Genomic DNA, 19,033 nt, shown 5'->3' on the forward strand with positions numbered 1-19,033 from the left:
ACTTTTGTATTTCTTTTTTTTTTAAATAAAAGGTTAAATTTTGTTTTGATTTTGAATTATTTTCATTGATACAAATGCTATGAAGAATTCAAACTGTTTGAACTTATATTAATCTTACAATTTTTTTCACATTACAAAATCATTTAAATGAAATAAAACATGGAAATTTGAAAGCTTTCTTCCTAGCTTATTTGAAGTCCTGAGTTTCAATAGCAACGCATATACTGTACAGTAATTACTACTTCTAAAATTTGACACAAGTGCAAGTTTGGACCAACATATCGCAGAAAATGAGATTTAAAGTAATTTTTTTTAAAAACAAATTTATTTGGTTATGGTGTGTCATTTTGGCACCTGTCATCTTACAAATTATTTCTTCAAAATGACCATTGAAGACCAGACGTAACATCTCAGAAATATGATATGTTTTGTCACTGCAGGTTCTATATTGCACCTGAATCCTAATTTTGGAATATTATATAGTAATGTTATGACCTAGACATCACAGTCTTACATGTAGTTAGATGTTGTAACAGTACAAAGACATGTCTATTATTAATTCATTCACCCCTGAAATTTCATAATGGACTATTCCAACCTTTGAATTGGAAGAGTTCAAATGTGACTTCAGGGGTGAATGGGTTAAATACAGGAATCGGGTTAAAAACAGAACACCTGCATATTCTCTTATTATTTCATTTTTCTTAAATTCATCATTTTCAAACAACCTAATATTTCTTTTGTTAACAGAAAATTGGTAAACAGTTTATTTTTTTAATATACTTATTTGATCTTCTTACTGTTGGATGTGCAATCATAGAAAAGTATAGGTAGGTATGGTCTGTATACCCCAAAACCATGTGACTTCAACAAATTATGTATGTTATTGTTTTACTAGGTAGCAGTATTAACAGCTTTATACTAGAACATACTGTCAATGTGGTTACCTGTGTATATATAGAGAAATTGGTTTGGTACTTTTTTTACTTTGACCTTAAACTATAACTATAGATGAAGGTCAAAGTGAAACAATTACTGTGCACTTTTACCACTTAAATATGTGGGTGATGCAGGTATAATAAATGTTTCATCAAAATATCTTTTAGCATTTTTAAATTTAAAAGTTACAGCCAAGAGAAGATGCTTTTATGAGAAGACCCAGTATTTACACAATATGTCTCATTTTCAGTCTATGGGAGACGCAAGAGATTTAAAAAGAAGTCAATAAAGAGCATTCTGGTTCTTCTTGAAAAGAAACCCCTCAGTGAATCAGACTCGTGATGTTGAGAGCGACTTGACATGATTTAGTTCCAGTCTTATTACTTTTTTTTTAATGTTAAAAAGTGCTTGGTGTTATCTAGAAGTGCATATTAATCTTTGAGTATAGATCTATATATATGTCCTGGTAATTACTCACCTGTGGACTGGTGTGGAGGATTCTGATTGGCTAAAGGGTTCTGCTGTTGACCAGTCAGAGGGCTTGTTGGTACATTTGAGTAGCTGTTATGTCTACCTGCTGAAATGTAAAGTGTATAATACTGTATCTCCTGAGGTTTATATACCATCACTCTTCGAACGAGATAAAACGGCTAGAAGATACATCATAACATTGTAGCAAAGTTTACACTCTTATAACGTCTTCTAAAATACATTCTCCATTGCCATTCCTGTATCTCATGGACTTCTATAATATGATTATAATCTCACTGCTATCCTGTCTTACAGCTATGACAGACAAATGTTTGCAGAACCATAACATGTCCTGAAGATTAGTATCATTTTACTGTCACCAGGTTTTAATTTGTACACATACCACACCATTCACAAATAATACATATCAACTACAAATGATTAATATTATTATTAAAATTATTATCCTAATTGGTGATATTTTCTACCCCTCGTTCAAGCTGCCTACCTAGATATGAAGGATCCTGGCGCAAGGCTTGCTGGACACCCATGTCTTTGGTTAAACCGGACAGTCCGACACTCTGGTAGCCAGGGACAGGTTTAGGAAGGGTGGTTATTGGACTGTAGGCAGGAATGCTTGCCACTGAACTGTGTTGGCTACCAACATTTGACACAATAGAACCCATGCTCCAGATCTTTGGGGACTGGGGGGATCTTGTCTGTGCTGGTTGCTGTTTATTTTTTTGAGACACCGTTGCCATGGACACCTTGACCTGTTGCTGTGGAGAAGTGCGCGACACCTGCCCAGTAGGACTGTGTATAGTACTCTGCTCCCTGGCTTGGCCAAATAAGGACTGTAGGAAATCACTTGATGACTGAAGATTGCTTCCCTGCCCAGAACTCGAATTACTATAATTTTGTTGTCCACCGACTTGTCCTGTGGTGATTGACCCTTGACCTCTGGCCTGTGACCTTTGAGACGAGGATTGAGAGGTTGGAGATATCTGAATGGTTGTTACAGGTTTGGAAGTACCCTGAGAGGAGACTGGTGATTTTGAATGCACTGTGATAACTTTGCGTGGGCCCCCATTAGAGGCTCCTACATTGATCACTTTTGTCAGAGTCTTGGACTGTGCGTTTTTTGTGGATGATACAGTCACTGGTATGACCTTGGCATTACTTTTTTTGTGACCTGCCACACTGGAATTAGGTAATGTTGTGCTACTGGCAGATGGAGATTTAGTGGCCTGAGATAACAATTTGCTGCTGTCTGCTTCTATTAACTGTCTATACACTTCTTCATTGAGGAGGGATCGCTGAAGAGCTACTGTGGCAGATGTTTGCTGCCCCAAGGTGATACCCTGGGGCTTTGTCTGTTGGGAGTGGGAAGATACAGCAGACTGCAGGGCTGCCTTCTGTTGAGGGGTGAGTGAGGGATGAGCAGACATGGCTGCCTTCTGTTGTGGGGTTATGGAGGTGGCAACAGACATGGCTGCTTTCTGTTGTGGGGTTATGGAGGTGGCAACAGACATGGCTGCTTTCTGTTGTGGGGTTATGGAGGTGGCAACAGACATGGCTGCCTTCTGTTGTGGGGTGAGTGAAGAACGGGCAGACACAGCTGCCTTCTGTTGTGGGGTGAGTGAAGGGTGGGCAGACACAGCAGCCTTCTGCTGGGGGGTTAAGGAGTATTGATTGGGGTTAGACTTGGTTGAAGCCGACTGCAGACCCTGATGAGCTGGTGACGGGGACGACTTATCTTGTCTCTGAGAGGCAGCCATCTGTATTTTCTGAACAAGCTGTTTTTGTTGTTGTGTTAAATTTGCCCGCTGTTGTTGCTGCTGCTGTAAATGATGCTGTTTCTGCGGTGATGTAGAACTACTTTTATTGCCTGTATCAGGCTCCTTGAGTTTTTGAGCGAACACTTCACTGGCATATTTTTGAAATTGAGCAAGAAATCCTGCTCCACCTGCACCATCTCCTTGATCTTGGCCCGGACCTGCACCAGTGGCCTTGACCTTAGGATCAGGGGATATGGCCGACTTGTCTGTGTCCCTTGAAGATGGTGAAGGAATGAAGGAGGACTTCAAAATGTCTGACACAACATGATCCCAAGATCGTTCCGGAGGCATGTCTAGAGAGCGTGCGCTTGCAGCGGAATCGGCTAACAAGGAAAGACCCGGACTAGTTGCAAACAAAGGAGGGGTGGAAGTAGGAGTTCCTGAGGTGATTAGGCCTGTTTTCTTATGTACAGGAGCTGCTGGTGTGGGTGTTGTGTTATTACTCAGTGTCCTTCCACTGCTTAAGTCCAACACACTGGAAGAGGTTGAGGTACTGGGTAACAAAACTGAGCTAACGTCCCTGGGTCGATTTGGTGTGGCATCGGATACCCCACTCCCAGTAGAGGTTCCCAGTTTAGATGTAGCCGGAGAGTTTGAAGGAGTGTTGGGCACTGACCCGGGCAAGGATTTGGTAATTATCACAGTCTTCTTGGGTTTTTGTCTGTGGAAAAGGAAGAAATAAAGATATCAATGTTTAGAGTTTAGCATTTAATTTCTCTTCATGTATGGAGTCTTGAGAATTTACATTTCAAATTTATGCTTTTAATTTGGTATGTATTGGACATTATTTTTCAAAATTGGAATTAACTTAAACAATTAATGTAGTCTATATTATGATCACATCCCTTCATTATTTCTATACAGAAAACTATATTAGCTCAAGGATCGCCATACCACTACTAAAACCTGTAACCACACATTGGAAACTTGTTTTTCCTGCATGCCTTTAGGTTTCATAAATCATTACTGAAAAAAAAGAAAACCTTGTGGAACTTTTTTTGAAAATGCAATGGGGTTAGACCAGGATTTGAACCCTTGACCTTGGCCATTATTCCGTCTCTGCGTATTGCAGAGTTATCTGCTCTGGTGAGCAGGTATTCATTGTTATGTAATTTGTTTGTGATAGTAACGTCATCAATTTTTGAGAAAACGACGTAATTTTCTCACACAAACCAATGACGTAACAATAAATACTTGCTCACAAGAGCAGATAACTCTGCAATACGCAAAGACGGAATACTGTCGCTCAGATCAACCGTGCTACCTAGTCACTGGTGGTACCCTCGCTAAGTCACTCGCCAGTACTACCAAAACAAATATTTAATGTAGGTATGAAAATTTAAAGTGGAATTCTCTGGTGTTTTGCCTGCAACAGTAATTCTTTAAGGGACTTGAGATGTGAACAAACATTTTTTTCTTTTCCAAAACAAAACATAGTAAAAAAATATTCTACGTTGGTATGAAAATCTAAATTGGAATTCTCCAGAGTTTTGCTGGCAGTTAACCAGTGATTCTTAAAGGGACTTTAGATGCGAACAAACAATTTTTGGGGATTTTATTTCAAAACAAAACATTGCAAAAGATTATTCCTATAGGATTCCAAAAATGAGTATCTTTAAATATCAACAAAAAACCCTTACAACACAATTGGGTATGTATCTCCAGGTATGCACTTAAAGACCCTACAACACAACTGATAAATTGTAACCGAGTAAGAGACTTTGGTGTAAATGTGTAATCAAACAGTTACATGTAGTTAACAGCTAGCTTTCCATGTTGATTTGGCCATATTGGCCACGGAATGTATCTTGAAGGAAGTAGACAGTATATATATTTTTTCTTCGGAACTGTAAATAGATTATCCTATTTATAGATGTATTAAAGCCATGGTAGCTGATTACAGATTTGGATACCATTGTATTCAGACAGGTAACACTTACGGATTAGTCCAACTTGAATGTACTGATCTGGTCTCCTTAAACAACATCCTGGTGGGAAGAGAATGTCACATCAATCAATACAAACATGCAACTCACATTAAGCTAAAACTTGTAAATCATAAATATTCTAAATTATGAAATTACCAAATAATTGTTGTAATATATGAAATATTGAAGTACTGTACCACTTCAAGTCTTAATGCTTTGAATTTTTTTCAAATTATTTTTACAACACCTTAACCCTTTCACCACTGTCGACCATAATGGACTCATCCAGATCAATGCATGGTAGAGTTTACTAAAGTTACATCGGGGTGAAAGGGTTAATTGTAACTTTCCACTTGAATTAGGACAAAGTCAATTTTCACATGGGATATTTATCATAAAATCTACAATCTAAAACTTTACTGTATATCATGAAACATTTGGAGTCATTTTACTGTTAAACACTTCATTTTCTACTGATAAAACTTCAATGGTTTATACTGGTACATAGCAGCATCAGTTGTACATGTACAAATGTGTTGCCGAAATGAACAGTATATATATATATATATGGGTCAAAGAAGTAATATAGACGGTAAAATCCCATATAACACTGGATTCTCCTGCACTCACTTATTTGATAATTACATGCATTATTCCTGCAAACCAAAAGAGGCGACTAAGTGGGACCCCCTGCTGTGACTTAGATCCATCAGTATTGAGAGGCGACTAATGAGACATTCCGTAGCAGATTGGAGATTTTTCACATTTACCGGGCCAGATTTCCAAATGCACAGTTCCACGTTTTTGATATCTCTCGTTGACTCACTTTATATGACTGCATCTTGCGCAAGAATAGGTCCTCTACATCAGTGTTGCTTGTCTGCGATGCTCTCAGCTTAATTGCTGCCTTCGGCTGTCTTTAGCCGAGGGGACTATTGGTTTTATATAATAGCTATATTTTCAATTATAGTATATCAATTCTATCTTCTTGTAATATGATGTATATGTACATGTAACTGTTCTGTTTCACTGTGTCTTGAAAAAGGAGCGGATTGCTCCGAAAAATTGACAACCTAAACTTGTCCACACTGTTGGAATTACTTCTTTGCCCCATATATATATAGAAAAAATAAGATTAACGACCTACTAAAAAACTAGCTGCTTTCACCCTTCACAGGGCTCTTCACTTGAAGGGTGAAAGCAGCTAGTTTTTTAGTCGGTCGTTCATCTTATTTTTTCTATATTTACTTCCTTCACATGGACATTTAATCCCTTTTTATTATATATATATATATATATATATATGATAAACTTGCCTTGTCTGCATCCAGCCTTTGGGCCAGAGCGGCTTGACCTCGTTCTCCAGGAATGACTTTAGGTATTCCTCGTTGGTTTCTGTCTTGTTCTTGGCTAATTCACATAGCTTCATTTTACACCTCGCTACCTCACACAACAGCACCCTGACAGACAATAGAAATGTTAGTCCGGATATTCCAGTTTTTGTAGGTTACTCACAAAAACCATACAGGATATTCATAAGATAAACAATTACAGATTGAAAATCACTTAATTGTTGGATTCTCGCTTAACTCATTCACCCCCGAAGACACATTTAAACTCCTCCAATTCAAAGGTTGGAAAAGTTCATTATGAAATTTCAGGGTTGAATGAGTTCATTTGACTTTTTTTGTTTTTGTTTTGAACTATTGGAAATTTAAGATATAGCACATGTGTCTTTACATCAGGCATTAGCAATGGCACAGATTTGTTGTTACATAAAAGGTTTTATCATATGAATACCATGTTATGCAGCGTCATAAAGCCATCACATAAATTATGTTTATGTAAAGTGTGTAATATCATTCCGGAAATGACATCACAAGCGAAAAGGAACAATCGATGTGACGTCATGTCATTGTGAAGCGGACGCAATTTTCATCGTTTCAGAGGCGGCCAAGTGCAAAATATTCGTTTCAGATCACAATAATACAGTTTACTTTGTATTATATGATAAAAAAAATCTGTCCATAACTTTGTATTATATGATAAAAAGAATCTGTCATTCGTTTCCCTTCATGTTAGATTTACGATAATCGTTTTGGAGCCAGAGGCTCGCAAACATATGAAAAATCCAAAACTAATATAATAAATCTAATATGAAGGGAAACTTATGACAGATCCTCTATTTATTATATACCTACAAATGTTCTTGATCTACGTTATCTGTTCCTGTTATGTCTAGTACTCGTACAAAGTGTTTATAAACAAGATTGTGCAAGACAAAAGAACGAAAAGTTATATCTAGTCTATGAAACCTCACTTACCGTAAGTTCTCTGTCCATTCAAACTTTTTCCGTGGGCCATTCACTCGTTTCTTTCCTCCAGTCGCCTCTGGTCCTTTCTCCTCATCACTGTCATCACTGTTATTTTTCTCTTTTTCTTCCTTTTCTTTATCCTTTTCCCCTTCTTTGTTTCCCTCCGCAGCTTCTGCCTCTTTCCTTATTGAGATAAAAAATATTCTTGAATTTTGAGGAGAGTTAAATCACTTTCTCAGGAATGATAAAAAATGTTCTTCTTAAGGTCTGAAGCTCTACCATCTTAGCTCTGTAATTACTGTCTACACTTCAAAGTCGATATAAAATCAGAAGTCTGCGACGTCATTTCATTGTCATTGTATGACTAAACAAAAGTTCTTTTTGCATTAATCAAATGCAAAATACGAGTAGTAAATTCACTGGTTAATATCAGACAACCATGTGTCAGATAAATGAAAACCATTGCAGAAATGTAATAACTGTAATTTCTCTCATTTCCGTGCGTGTAAGATAGAGCTGTCCAGGATAAGAAAGGGGTGTAATAAATTTCTATCTTACACCCCATTTCACGTGACGTGACGTCACAATGACTCAACAATGACGTAACGCCACAAATTCTGATGCCCCAATGTGGAAGAGGCGACGTAATGAAATTAAAACCTTTTGCGATATATTCACCATACACAAAAGAAAGATGAGATTAATTTTTCTGCACAAACTTTGTTTGCAAATATATGGTACGCTTAATCTCACTGACAGATTCGTTTTTGTCAAAAAAGCTCAGGGGAAAAGTTAATATTTTCAAAATGGTAGCCAGTCCAAACACATTTTCATGGTTTCTGAGCTTATTCTGGTAGAGAGAATGAGAGAAAAATACTCTTTCATACTCAAAGGTGTAGGATAGGGAAATTCCACCCTCAGGATTTTCAAATTTGGCAAAATTTTAACCCCTCGGGGTGGAATTTCCCTATCCTACACCCCTGGACTTGAAAGAGCCTTAAAATGTGAACCATGTCTTCACTTTTCATCATGGACCCATCCCCTATAAGAATGTATGGAATGACCAATGTGGGGCTCCTTAACTCATTCACCCCTGAAGACAAGTTTGAACTCTTCCAATTCAATGGTTGGAATAGTTTATTATGAAATTTCAGGGGTGAATGAGTTAATGGAGAGTATCTACCCAACAACTTGTGTGTAAAGGGTCCATGGTATGATCACTTTCTTCTGTGAATTTAATGATTAACAAGACAAATGTTTATAAATTAAAACCTTAGAACTTGCTGTATTAAATGACACTTATTTCATTAACTCATTCACCCCTGATGACACATTTGAACTCTTCCAATTCAAAAGTTGGTATAGTTCATTATGAAATTTCAGGGGTGAATGAGTTAATACTTATTGATCAGTACTATATATATACAAACAACAACAAAGCTGGCAACCGTTGAAGCATACTTTTGCAGACTCCACTTTTGGTACTCTGCATCGTGTTTCTCCTGTATAGAAGGCATCACAGCATTGACAGCTAGACAAATAGAACACCATAATCATAACACACTAAAAAGTTTCATCAAGATACTGTAAAACAATATATTAAGCAAAAGATATGTCTCTGTGTGGAATTTACTTTGCTTGTTAACCTTTTCATCACTATGTAACTTTAGTAGACTCTACCATGCATTGATATGGATGAGCCCATTATGGCTTACAGTGGTGAAAGGGATAATATTCTGAAAACTGGGAATGGGAAACTTAAAATAAAAACTTAATTTTGTGTCAAAATCACTTGGTGGCATTTTTTTTAATGTGGAATTTAGGTGCTGGTGTATAAAATTTGCAGCTAATTTTACATGTTTTATAAATTTCCTTATCTATAAATAAACATTTTGAAATTAGGCAAAGACAGATTTTAAATTCCGAACAATTTTGGTATTCTGTGGTGCAAACCGTGAAACAGAAATGGTTAATTAGAAGAACAACATATTTAGTGTTTCTAATGAAAAGTTAGAACTTTGCTTATTAAATGCCTGGTATGACCGTATTACTGATAAATTAAAAGTGGATCGTACCATCCCTGAGTTTCTGAAGGGGTTCCCTAACCACGTCATCCTGTTGATTGATGCGTAACTTCTTGGCACGTTTCTGGAGAGTCTCTTTCCCACAAGGCAGGAACGAGGCTAGATGAGCGTAGATGGTTGTACGGTGACCACATGGTAGTTGTCGACAATGTAACTCCACTCTGGGTAGAACGTGACATTACGATGAAAACATTTTTTCCAGCCAACAAAATCACATTACGATTTACCTATAGGAAATCAGTTTCACTCGCAAGCAGTACAGCAAGCCAAACTTCAGTGCATTCATATTCTCAAAGACTATCTATTATTCCTATTGGTAATTGGTCATATTTTGTAAATTAGAAATACAGAAAAATATTCTTAAAAAAGTACTTAACACGTATCTTTGTAAATCTATGAAGGTTCTTATCTGTATTGAAGTGAATGCACAAAACATCGGGTTTCTTATATGGTATTTTATTAAATAGGTCAGACGGGTAGATTCCCCCCACCAGACAATTGCAAGAGATAACACTTAAAGTCACTTGTAATTTACATATATGTGTCATTTCTCACATTGTTACAGGGGAGACAATTACCTATTTGGTATAGATTGTTTGCCCTTTGGAAAAATCTACAACATGCTCGAGAGTGCAATAATTGTATAACGAACCACTCAGAGAGAATATTTCAATTAACAGCTTAATCATCATAACAAAAACTTTAGTTTTAACCAAGTGTGTAAACCAGACTTAATAAGCATGATATCAAACAAACTAACAATTACATTAACAATTTAAGTAACAATTTTTTGTTAACTGTAATTGTTCAATAATTCAGTTATATGCACCCGCACTTGCTAAGTGTGAAAATCTATTAAAGAAATTATGACTCATAAAGATCAGGAGATTAGGGACATTTCAAACCAAGTAATAAGCTGCCATTGGAATCAAGTTTAATTTAGAAATTACTACAGAAACCAAATATCAAAGTTCACTTTGACAAAGTTTGACTACAGTACAAAAGACAAATTTTACCCAGTAACTATTTACGACAACTCCAGATCTAGAGCAGTTTGATAGAACAGAATATTGTAATCTTAAATCATGTTATACTCCTGGTAAACATACATCTGTATGACTTGGCCCCACTTTTACAAGAAAACAATAATATATTTGAAAATTTGAGAAGAATGTTTTAATTTATGAATGCTATTCAAGTTAAGAATATTGATGAAATTGGGCCTGATGCCAAGAATATACAATATACAGTTTGAAACTGCTAGAAAAATAAACTCATTTAGATCATATTGTACAACCACTCTTCATTAATTCAAAATCTATACATTCAACGCCGAGTACACTGTAGTAAATATTGGTATTAGTGGTTAGACTACAGAATAAACCATCGTACTCACTTCAATAACATGGAGTTGACTTCGTTGGAGAAGAATTTACACTTGCCGTCCTGTGAGTGTTTAGCAGCCTAAACATCAACAAATACAAGTTGTTATTGACTGAACCATTTTTTTCCTTCACACAAATTGGGACCAAGATCTGACCTGAATATTAACTCATTCACCCCTGAAGACACAATTGAACTCTTCCAATTCAAAAGTTGGAATAGTTCATTATGTATTTTCAGGGGTGAATGAGTTAAATCCAAATATGATCCCAATTTCTCAGAAATAAGATTAAACATCAGTTTTCTAAAAATAAATTTTGCGCTAATATCACCACTTCTCATTTATGTACACTAAGGTTTACATTCAAGGAGGATATTCAGTGGCTTGTAAAGACGAAAATATGGTAACAAAATTACATATATCCAAGTGAAACATGTTTACAGTTGACACTGGAATATCATTTCAGTTTATTATATTACCTGAAACTGCATAAGTTTGCATGTGAATAGTTAAATGAAATATAAAACTTTCTTTTACATATGTATTTGGTTAACAATGTGCCAAGTAATACGATGTGATTTACAATGAAATGTAAGTGTTAAATAAATAGGACACAAAGATGGGTGAAGCTCAATGAATTAGGTATATTTTGGTACAGCTTTTCTTTCAGTTTCAGCATTAATAAATTCATGTAATTGGAATAGGGCTTTAGTGATTAACGTCAAGTTAAGTCGATTAATACACACCAATCAACACAAAACATGGTTCATAGCCCATAAATGAAATTATGGTAAAATGAAAATGTGATATATGAAAACTGTAAATCTTCCATTTTTCTGAGCCATATGTCAAATAATTGTTTTGCAAAAATACAAGAGAAATATTGGCAAATTTCGAATAGATCTTAAACAGTAACTTCAGCAGAACAGTTCAATAGGAGATATACATGCCGTTAGTAAATATAAACAATATACAACAATATGATTTGTAGAAGAAAACGTATTGTATAAAATGCTTTTTGAATATGGTCAATCAAAATATCAATTGGTTTTTATTGTCTCTGAATTTAGAGTAGGTGGTTTACCAAATCATTTTGTATTGCAACATCCTTTTACAAAAACTTTTATTCTGCTTTGAATAGCGACTCTAGAAGAAATAAAATAAAATAAAAAGAACTTATATTCCGTTATAACAAATACACATTCATACTTTTTGGTCTGAAAAATTATTCATCCAGATAAAACAAAACTGGACCCATATTCTTGAAACCATTCTCATGCTCAAACTCTGATTCCGTGCTCAAGCACAATTTCTTGTTCCGGTGATAAATAAATTCATACTTAATATTTGGTTAATGATTTGAAAGAATTTTGTTGAGACCTCAAGCTGAATACCGTTTCAAATGTTACAAATAACAATTTTAACGTTTCTCGTGACTTGTGCAAGTTGCAAGAAAATTGGGTTGAGCACAGAATCTATGCTTGAGCATGAGAATGGTTTCATGAATACAGGCCCAGGACATATGCTATGATACACATCTGATAGTATGACAATGGTGAAATTAAATGCGTGATAGGTGAATATGGATATCAGTGGGTAAGGTCAGTGGATCATTGATGGAATGTGTTCCACAACATACAACATTTACCTCTTTTAACTTTTCAATAGTGTCCGAGAGGTGCTGTGGAATTCCGGAGGGTAGTTTAGGGATTTGTGTAGGATCGACAGCCTTGGTTTCCCCAGCCTCCCTGCTGTTGGAATCCTCCTTGGAGTTGGTAGGCACGCTATCCACGGACACGCACATTTTATCGGATTTCCCATCCTGGGAAGAATCGTTACTTTCCTGACTGTCAGAGTTGAGATCGTTAAAGACGGAGGTAGGTGTAGCGGTCGACTCGGTCTGTTGCTTCAGCAGTTCGCCAACAGTTGGAGAGAATTTCTTCCTGTGATTCAAACAATATGAGTAAAATATCATCTAAAAATAGAAATTTTACACAGTAAATGTTTTTGTTAAAGCTTCATTTTCAAGGTTAAGTTGGTCACACTACATAATAAGAACTGTATATCTAGTAGTGATATTCTGTGCAAAGTGAACGAAGCGTTCTATTAAAATCTGGTCACACTGTCCGTTACCAAATCTTTACATACATTCTAAACTTTTTTTCAAATGCTCTTCATAAGATAAACTGGTTTTTATTTACCATTTAAAAGATCCAGGCTAGATATGATTCCATGACATGATAGAAGTGTAGAATACAAATCTATGCCTCCAATTTATATTCAAAATCTCATTATGTTGCAAATTTTAGATGCTGTTGATGCCACTGTCTCCCAACCTCAATGGACAATTTACATAGCAATGTATTTTTAACAAAATAATACATGCTTCACATTTAGAAATCATAAAATTAAAGATAAAATACTGATAATGTCTTTTATAGCATATATCAGATATATACCACACTTTATTATCTATAAAAAAACCCACTTTTTTCCAGATATTATTAAAATCTTTTTAACAAGTACTCCGACATCATCAAACATAAAAACAAATTATCTATAGCTTCATACTTTTTGAGTTTCTCCCTTTCTTCTGGTTTTTTAGGTTTCTTGAATGACTTTTCTCCACCTTCTCCATTCATCAGCTTCTTCTTCTTCCTTTTCTTTTCTTCACCCTCCACACCATCTTTTATCTTCCGCTTCTGAAGCATTATTGGCTTATTGATGAATGATAAAAAAATCCAATTTTCCAACTTATTTCTTACCACAGAAAGTCCAATATGTTCAACAGGTTAAAACATTTAACTCATTAATCCAGAATGTTTACTTCTACATAAAGAAATGCAGAAAGTTACCAAACACATTGAGATTTAAAAGACAGGTCAGGCGATATCCTTAATTTGAATATTTTGATGAAAGTTTCGCCAAAAAGTCCAGTAGCAACTGGACAGTAGGCTTTGTCTAAAATTCATTAATAAATTTCTTACCTTTACTTTGACTACAACTTTGTTGCTTTCAATTGGCTTCACTTCCTTGTCCGAATCAGAATCTGAGGCAATCACCTGTCAATACACAAATAAAATCACAATTAATAAAAGACAAGATTGGGCCATTACAGTACCAAGGATGAATTCTGTTGAATAACATTTTTTTTTTTTTTTTTATAATTTTCAAAAGGAACATTAAATGAAACCCTTGCATAAGCTGTTCATTTTTATTATAAAAAAAAAAGAAGAGAAATGTGACGTCTCAATACAAATATGATATACTGGTGCTGAAATTTGAAGTATGACCTGCTAAACTTAATGATAAACTTTCTTTGTCAGTGAACGTTTGACTTTGATATAAAACATGATCTCTGGTCAGTCTACCTGCTTCTTCCTCTTCTTCTTGAGTGGATTCGACCTTTGAAAAGCATCCATAGAGTCGTCGGAGAGTTCCCGGAATTCCAGCTTTCCGGAATTAATGTAGAATCCACCGAGACGAGTGGTCAACGTAGAAGGCACTAACTCGTCGTACTGCAAGTAAAAAAGTAAACCTGTTAATCAAACTACTACAGATATAGGTGGAGAAAAACGCGAGTGAAAAGAAAACCTGTTAATCAACCTACTACAGATATAGTTGGAGAAAAACGCGAGTGAAAAGTAACCCTGTTAATCAAACTACTACAGAAATAGGTGGAGAAAAACGCGAGTGAAGAGTAAACCTGTTAATCAACCTACTACAAATATAGGTGGAGAAAAACGTGAGTGAAAAGCAAACCTGTTAATCAACCTACTACAGGTATAGGTGGAGAAAAACGCGAGTGAAAGGTAAACCTGTTAATCAACCTACTACAGATATAGTTGGAGAAAAACGCGAGTGAAAAGTAACCCTGTTAATCAAACTACTACAGATATAGGTGGAGAAAACGTGAGTGAAAAGTAAACCTGATAATCAACCTACTACAGATATAGGTAGAGAAAAACGCGAGTGAAAAGTAAAACTGTTAATCAAACTACTACAGATATAGGTGGAGAAAAATGAGAGAAAAAAGTAAACCTGTTAATCAACCTACGACAGATATAGGTGGAGAAAAACGCGGGTGAAAAGTAACCCTGTTAATCAAACTACTACAGATATAGGTGGAGAAAAATGTTAGTGAAAAGTAAGCCTGTTAATCAACCTACTACAGAGATAGGTGGAGAAAAACGCGAGTGAAAGGTAAACCTGTTAATCAACCTACTACAGGTATAGGTGGAGAAAAACGCGAGTGAAAAGTAAGCCTGTTAATCAACCTACTACAGAGATAGGTGGAGAAAAACGCGAGTGAAGAGTAAACCTGTTAATCAACCTACTACATATATAGGTGGAGAAAAACGCGAGTGGAAAGTAAACCTGTTAATCAACCTACTACAGATATAGGAGGAGAAAAACGTGAGTGAAAAGTAACCCTGTTAATCAACCTACTACAGTTATAGGGGGAGAAAAACGTGAGTGAAAAGTAACCCTGTTAATCAACCTACTACAGATATAGGAGGAGAAAAACGCGAGTGAAAAGTAACCCTGTTAATCAACCTACTACAGTTATAGGGGGAGAAAAACGTGAGTGAAAAGTAAACCTGTTTAATCAACCTACTACAGATATAGGGGGAGAAAAACGCGAGTGAAAAGTAACCCTGTTAATCAACCTACTACCGATCTAGGTGGAGAAAAACGTGAGTGAAAAGTAACCCTGTTAATCAACCTACTACAGATATAGGAGGAGAAAAACGTGAGTGAAAAGTAAACCTGTTTAATCAACCTACTACAGATATAGGTAGAGAAAAACGCGAGTGAAAAGTAAAACTGTTAATCAAACTACTACAGATATTCCGTCTTTGCGTATTGCAGAGTTATCTTTTCTTGGGAGCAGGTATTGATTGGTACGTCATTGGCTTGTCAGAGGAAATTACGTCGTTTTCTCAAAAATTGATGACGTTACTCTCTCCAACCAGTGACGTAACAATCAATACCTGCTCCAAAGAAAAGATAACTCTGCAATACGCAAAGAGGGAATAGGTGGAGAAAACAAATGTGAGTTAATATTTCTACCAAGGTCTAATATTTCTATCAACATTAGGTCTTATTTTCTCCCCCTTCCATTGGAATTGACACAGATTACTTTATATTAACATCAGATGTAATACTCGAATCACAATCAGGGTAATCAATGCTCTTTGCTAAATAATTTGGACTTAAGTGTGCTATTCTAGTTAACTTGAAGTGGTTTTTTTTTTGGCTAGTTTTTACAGCTGAAAAGTCAAAACAGGCTGGTTCCTCTTGTGAGAAAATGGTTTATTTTTCTAAAACAAGGGAAAAATGAGGTATATCTTCCCAAATTCAACAAGAAAAATAATGCTGTATATTCCCCACTTCATGCATAAACAGGCTGTTGTAAATTTAAGGTAGAAAAACACAGACTTGTTCTCCCAAATCTGACAAATTATATATCCTGTCCAAGGGAAATATTTACTTTTATTAGATACCTTCATATGTGTGTCGAACATATGAAAATACCACCCTCAGGTTATAAACTTTACTGATATCTGATGCTTTGTTCCGTCTTCAATGTGCATATATATACACAAAAGATTATGTTTCTGTCCTAGTTAACCTTCATTGGCAAAAATAGAAGTAAAATGACCAAGCCATTCTAAGGAGTAAAAAAGCGTTCTCTCATGTTGGTGGCCATGAACACAACAATACCTGAATTTACGACATTGCATGGAAAATCATAGGATGTTCAATGGCAGCCCACAAGGTGCTGTTGAGTTTAATAAATGAGATATCGTCAAAAGTTATTTCCATATTGGTATAATATACAATAAGATGAAAAGAAAAGTCGTCAGAATTTCAGCGGCATCTGTTTTACTGCAAGGACTAATTAATCAAAAGATGTTTAGTCACAATTGATGGACGTTTACTACTTTTACCTATAACACTATGACACATTACAGAATGACTCAATGAGCTGGCCTAGTCTATAAGTCTTACAGCCTCAGAGTTGTCGATAAAAGGATCGTTTTCATCGTATCCTTCTCCAAGGTCAATAACCTCCATCATCGGCTTCTTCTTCTTTTTCTCTCCTGGCTTGGGACCCTGTAAACACAGCAGACAGAAAACTTGTACCCAGCACGCTCTCATTCTTAAAATATTCACAACAGATTCAAAATCAACATTATTGATCTATATATGGAACAAATAAAGCCAAAATATAAAGCTTCCTGTTTGATCATGGATAAATTAAAGATACTACTGCAAAATGGTTTCTGATCAAAATGTGACAAAGTGATGACACCATATTATATTTAACTCATTCACCCCCGAAACTTCCTTATGAACTATTCCAACCTTTGCATTGGAAGAGTTCAAATGTGTCTTCAGGGGTGAATGAGTTAAAGTCAGTATCAAATGTTCAACACTGTACATATAACTTCCTCAATATAGTCTTTTATAACAGTAGTACAGATCTATACTGATACAGTTGAGTTGCTAGATATAAAACGCGTACATATTTCTCCTCAAACAGTCTAGCAATGGCCGCCACCTCGTCGGGATCGTCTTCATCCCCAAATGGTCCTGACAAGTCATTCTTCTCCTGGTCTCCATCCTCTTCACTCGGTGACTTGTTCTCTTTACGTATACGCACTCCATTCTTGACCTTCTGTGGAAGAATAAGTTACAGATTAAACCCATGATTTAATACATTTAAATCTCGTTATACTTGTACTCCTAACATTTATCCAACGAATTCCTGACATTATAAAGGGATCTAATATATATAATGAGGAAGAAGTAGTACAAAGGAACAGCTACAAAAAATGGAAACTTCTGAAGAAGCCTTCACCTGATGAATAACTGCAATGTTGGTTTGAAAATCCAAAGTGTGCAGTCAACATAATTGATATCACAATACATTTAGATACAGAAATGAACCTGCTATTGAAATATGTATTGCAATATAATGAACCAGGCCATGTCATTCCCCCCCCCCCCCTTCCCTGAAATGGTGTCAATGTCATCATTAAACAATTGCTTGGTTGCAGTTAACCAACAGACTTACTAAAAAAAGGCACCAACAAAAACTTTGTTTTTTTCAACATTTGAGGAAAAAACTAAAAAAAACTTTCTTGTTGAAAAAATAACTGGCACTTAGTGTTTTATCATTAAAAAAATAAGATTTCTAAAATCAATAAAACTCCTACCTCATACCTACCCACTGTGACTGAAAAAAAGCTGAGAAGGGGAACTACAATTTTTTTATTTTTAAGGATGGCCTTAATTTCTTATGTGTTGTCAAAACAAACACTGTCTAACTCAATCAGGTCACACATATATATATATATATGGAGCATATACAGATTAACATTTACATTGAACCAATCGATATCATAAAATATGAAATTTCGACCTTTTCCCTACAGAGTTTTGCAGCTCTGGGACAATAGGGTATAGGTATTTAAAACATTTCATTTTTTATTGTACCTTTTTTCCAGATGATAGAAATCACCTCTTCTCCCATTGTACTACTGGTATATATATATATTTTCTCTACATTATGATATATATCAAAAAAATTAAAAACACACTTTTAAATCTATCAAAGAATATCTAGATCCCTTCATCAATCGTAAAATATGTATACATGTACCTTAATTTATCTAGACCAGCACCTATGTACACCGTCCTTAAAAAAAAATGGTTGAAGCTTTTTTTCTTCCTTTCACCCCAGTGAATAAATTGTTTTAGTCAGATTATAAATATATAGCCAAGGGGCCCCAGGATGGTTATTATAATGCCAGGAGATGGGTACATAAAATATATATATACACAACCACAGTTTTATTTGGCAGCCGCATCATATATACACATACAATATAAGTCAGATCCTACAGGTGTATTTTTATAGAGTTAGGATGATCATGGACCCGTACATTGTATAAATGTGCAACAAAGCAAGAAATTATCATAAATAATGCAGCACTGTTAACACCCCTGGTGGCTGACTGCAGCAGGTGTGAGGGTACATCGATTCTCTCTCCCGTAACTAGAC

The 19,033-nt window shown here is 35.6% G+C and overlaps 1 protein-coding gene across 3 annotated transcripts in view; it reads right to left on the reverse strand.

Moving 5' to 3' along the window:
- Positions 1-19,033, reverse strand: part of LOC110449541 (ubinuclein-1-like) — a 30,215-nt gene that overhangs the window by 6,093 nt on the left and 5,089 nt on the right. For 2 of the 3 annotated variants that reach the window (XM_021496484.1, XM_021496482.1), the window contains exons 2-15: positions 17,492-17,644; positions 16,975-17,079; positions 14,331-14,477; positions 13,947-14,021; positions 13,531-13,661; positions 12,608-12,902; positions 10,972-11,039; positions 9,567-9,736; positions 8,953-9,022; positions 7,501-7,674; positions 6,493-6,636; positions 5,189-5,236; positions 1,919-3,909; positions 1,418-1,516 (exon numbers count right to left, since the gene is read on the reverse strand). In XM_021496484.1, coding sequence (XP_021352159.1) covers positions 1,418-1,516; positions 1,919-3,909; positions 5,189-5,236; positions 6,493-6,636; positions 7,501-7,674; positions 8,953-9,022; positions 9,567-9,736; positions 10,972-11,039; positions 12,608-12,902; positions 13,531-13,661; positions 13,947-14,021; positions 14,331-14,477; positions 16,975-17,079; positions 17,492-17,644 — 3,670 coding nt within the window. The remainder of the gene's footprint in view (positions 1-1,417; positions 1,517-1,918; positions 3,910-5,188; positions 5,237-6,492; positions 6,637-7,500; positions 7,675-8,952; positions 9,023-9,566; positions 9,737-10,971; positions 11,040-12,607; positions 12,903-13,530; positions 13,662-13,946; positions 14,022-14,330; positions 14,478-16,974; positions 17,080-17,491; positions 17,645-19,033) is intronic. The other variant, XM_021496483.1, reaches the window with a different exon arrangement.

The sequence above is a fragment of the Mizuhopecten yessoensis genome, unplaced genomic scaffold (assembly GCF_002113885.1).
Source record: "Mizuhopecten yessoensis strain PY_sf001 unplaced genomic scaffold, ASM211388v2 scaffold4631, whole genome shotgun sequence".
Classification (NCBI taxonomy): domain Eukaryota; kingdom Metazoa; phylum Mollusca; class Bivalvia; order Pectinida; family Pectinidae; genus Mizuhopecten; species Mizuhopecten yessoensis.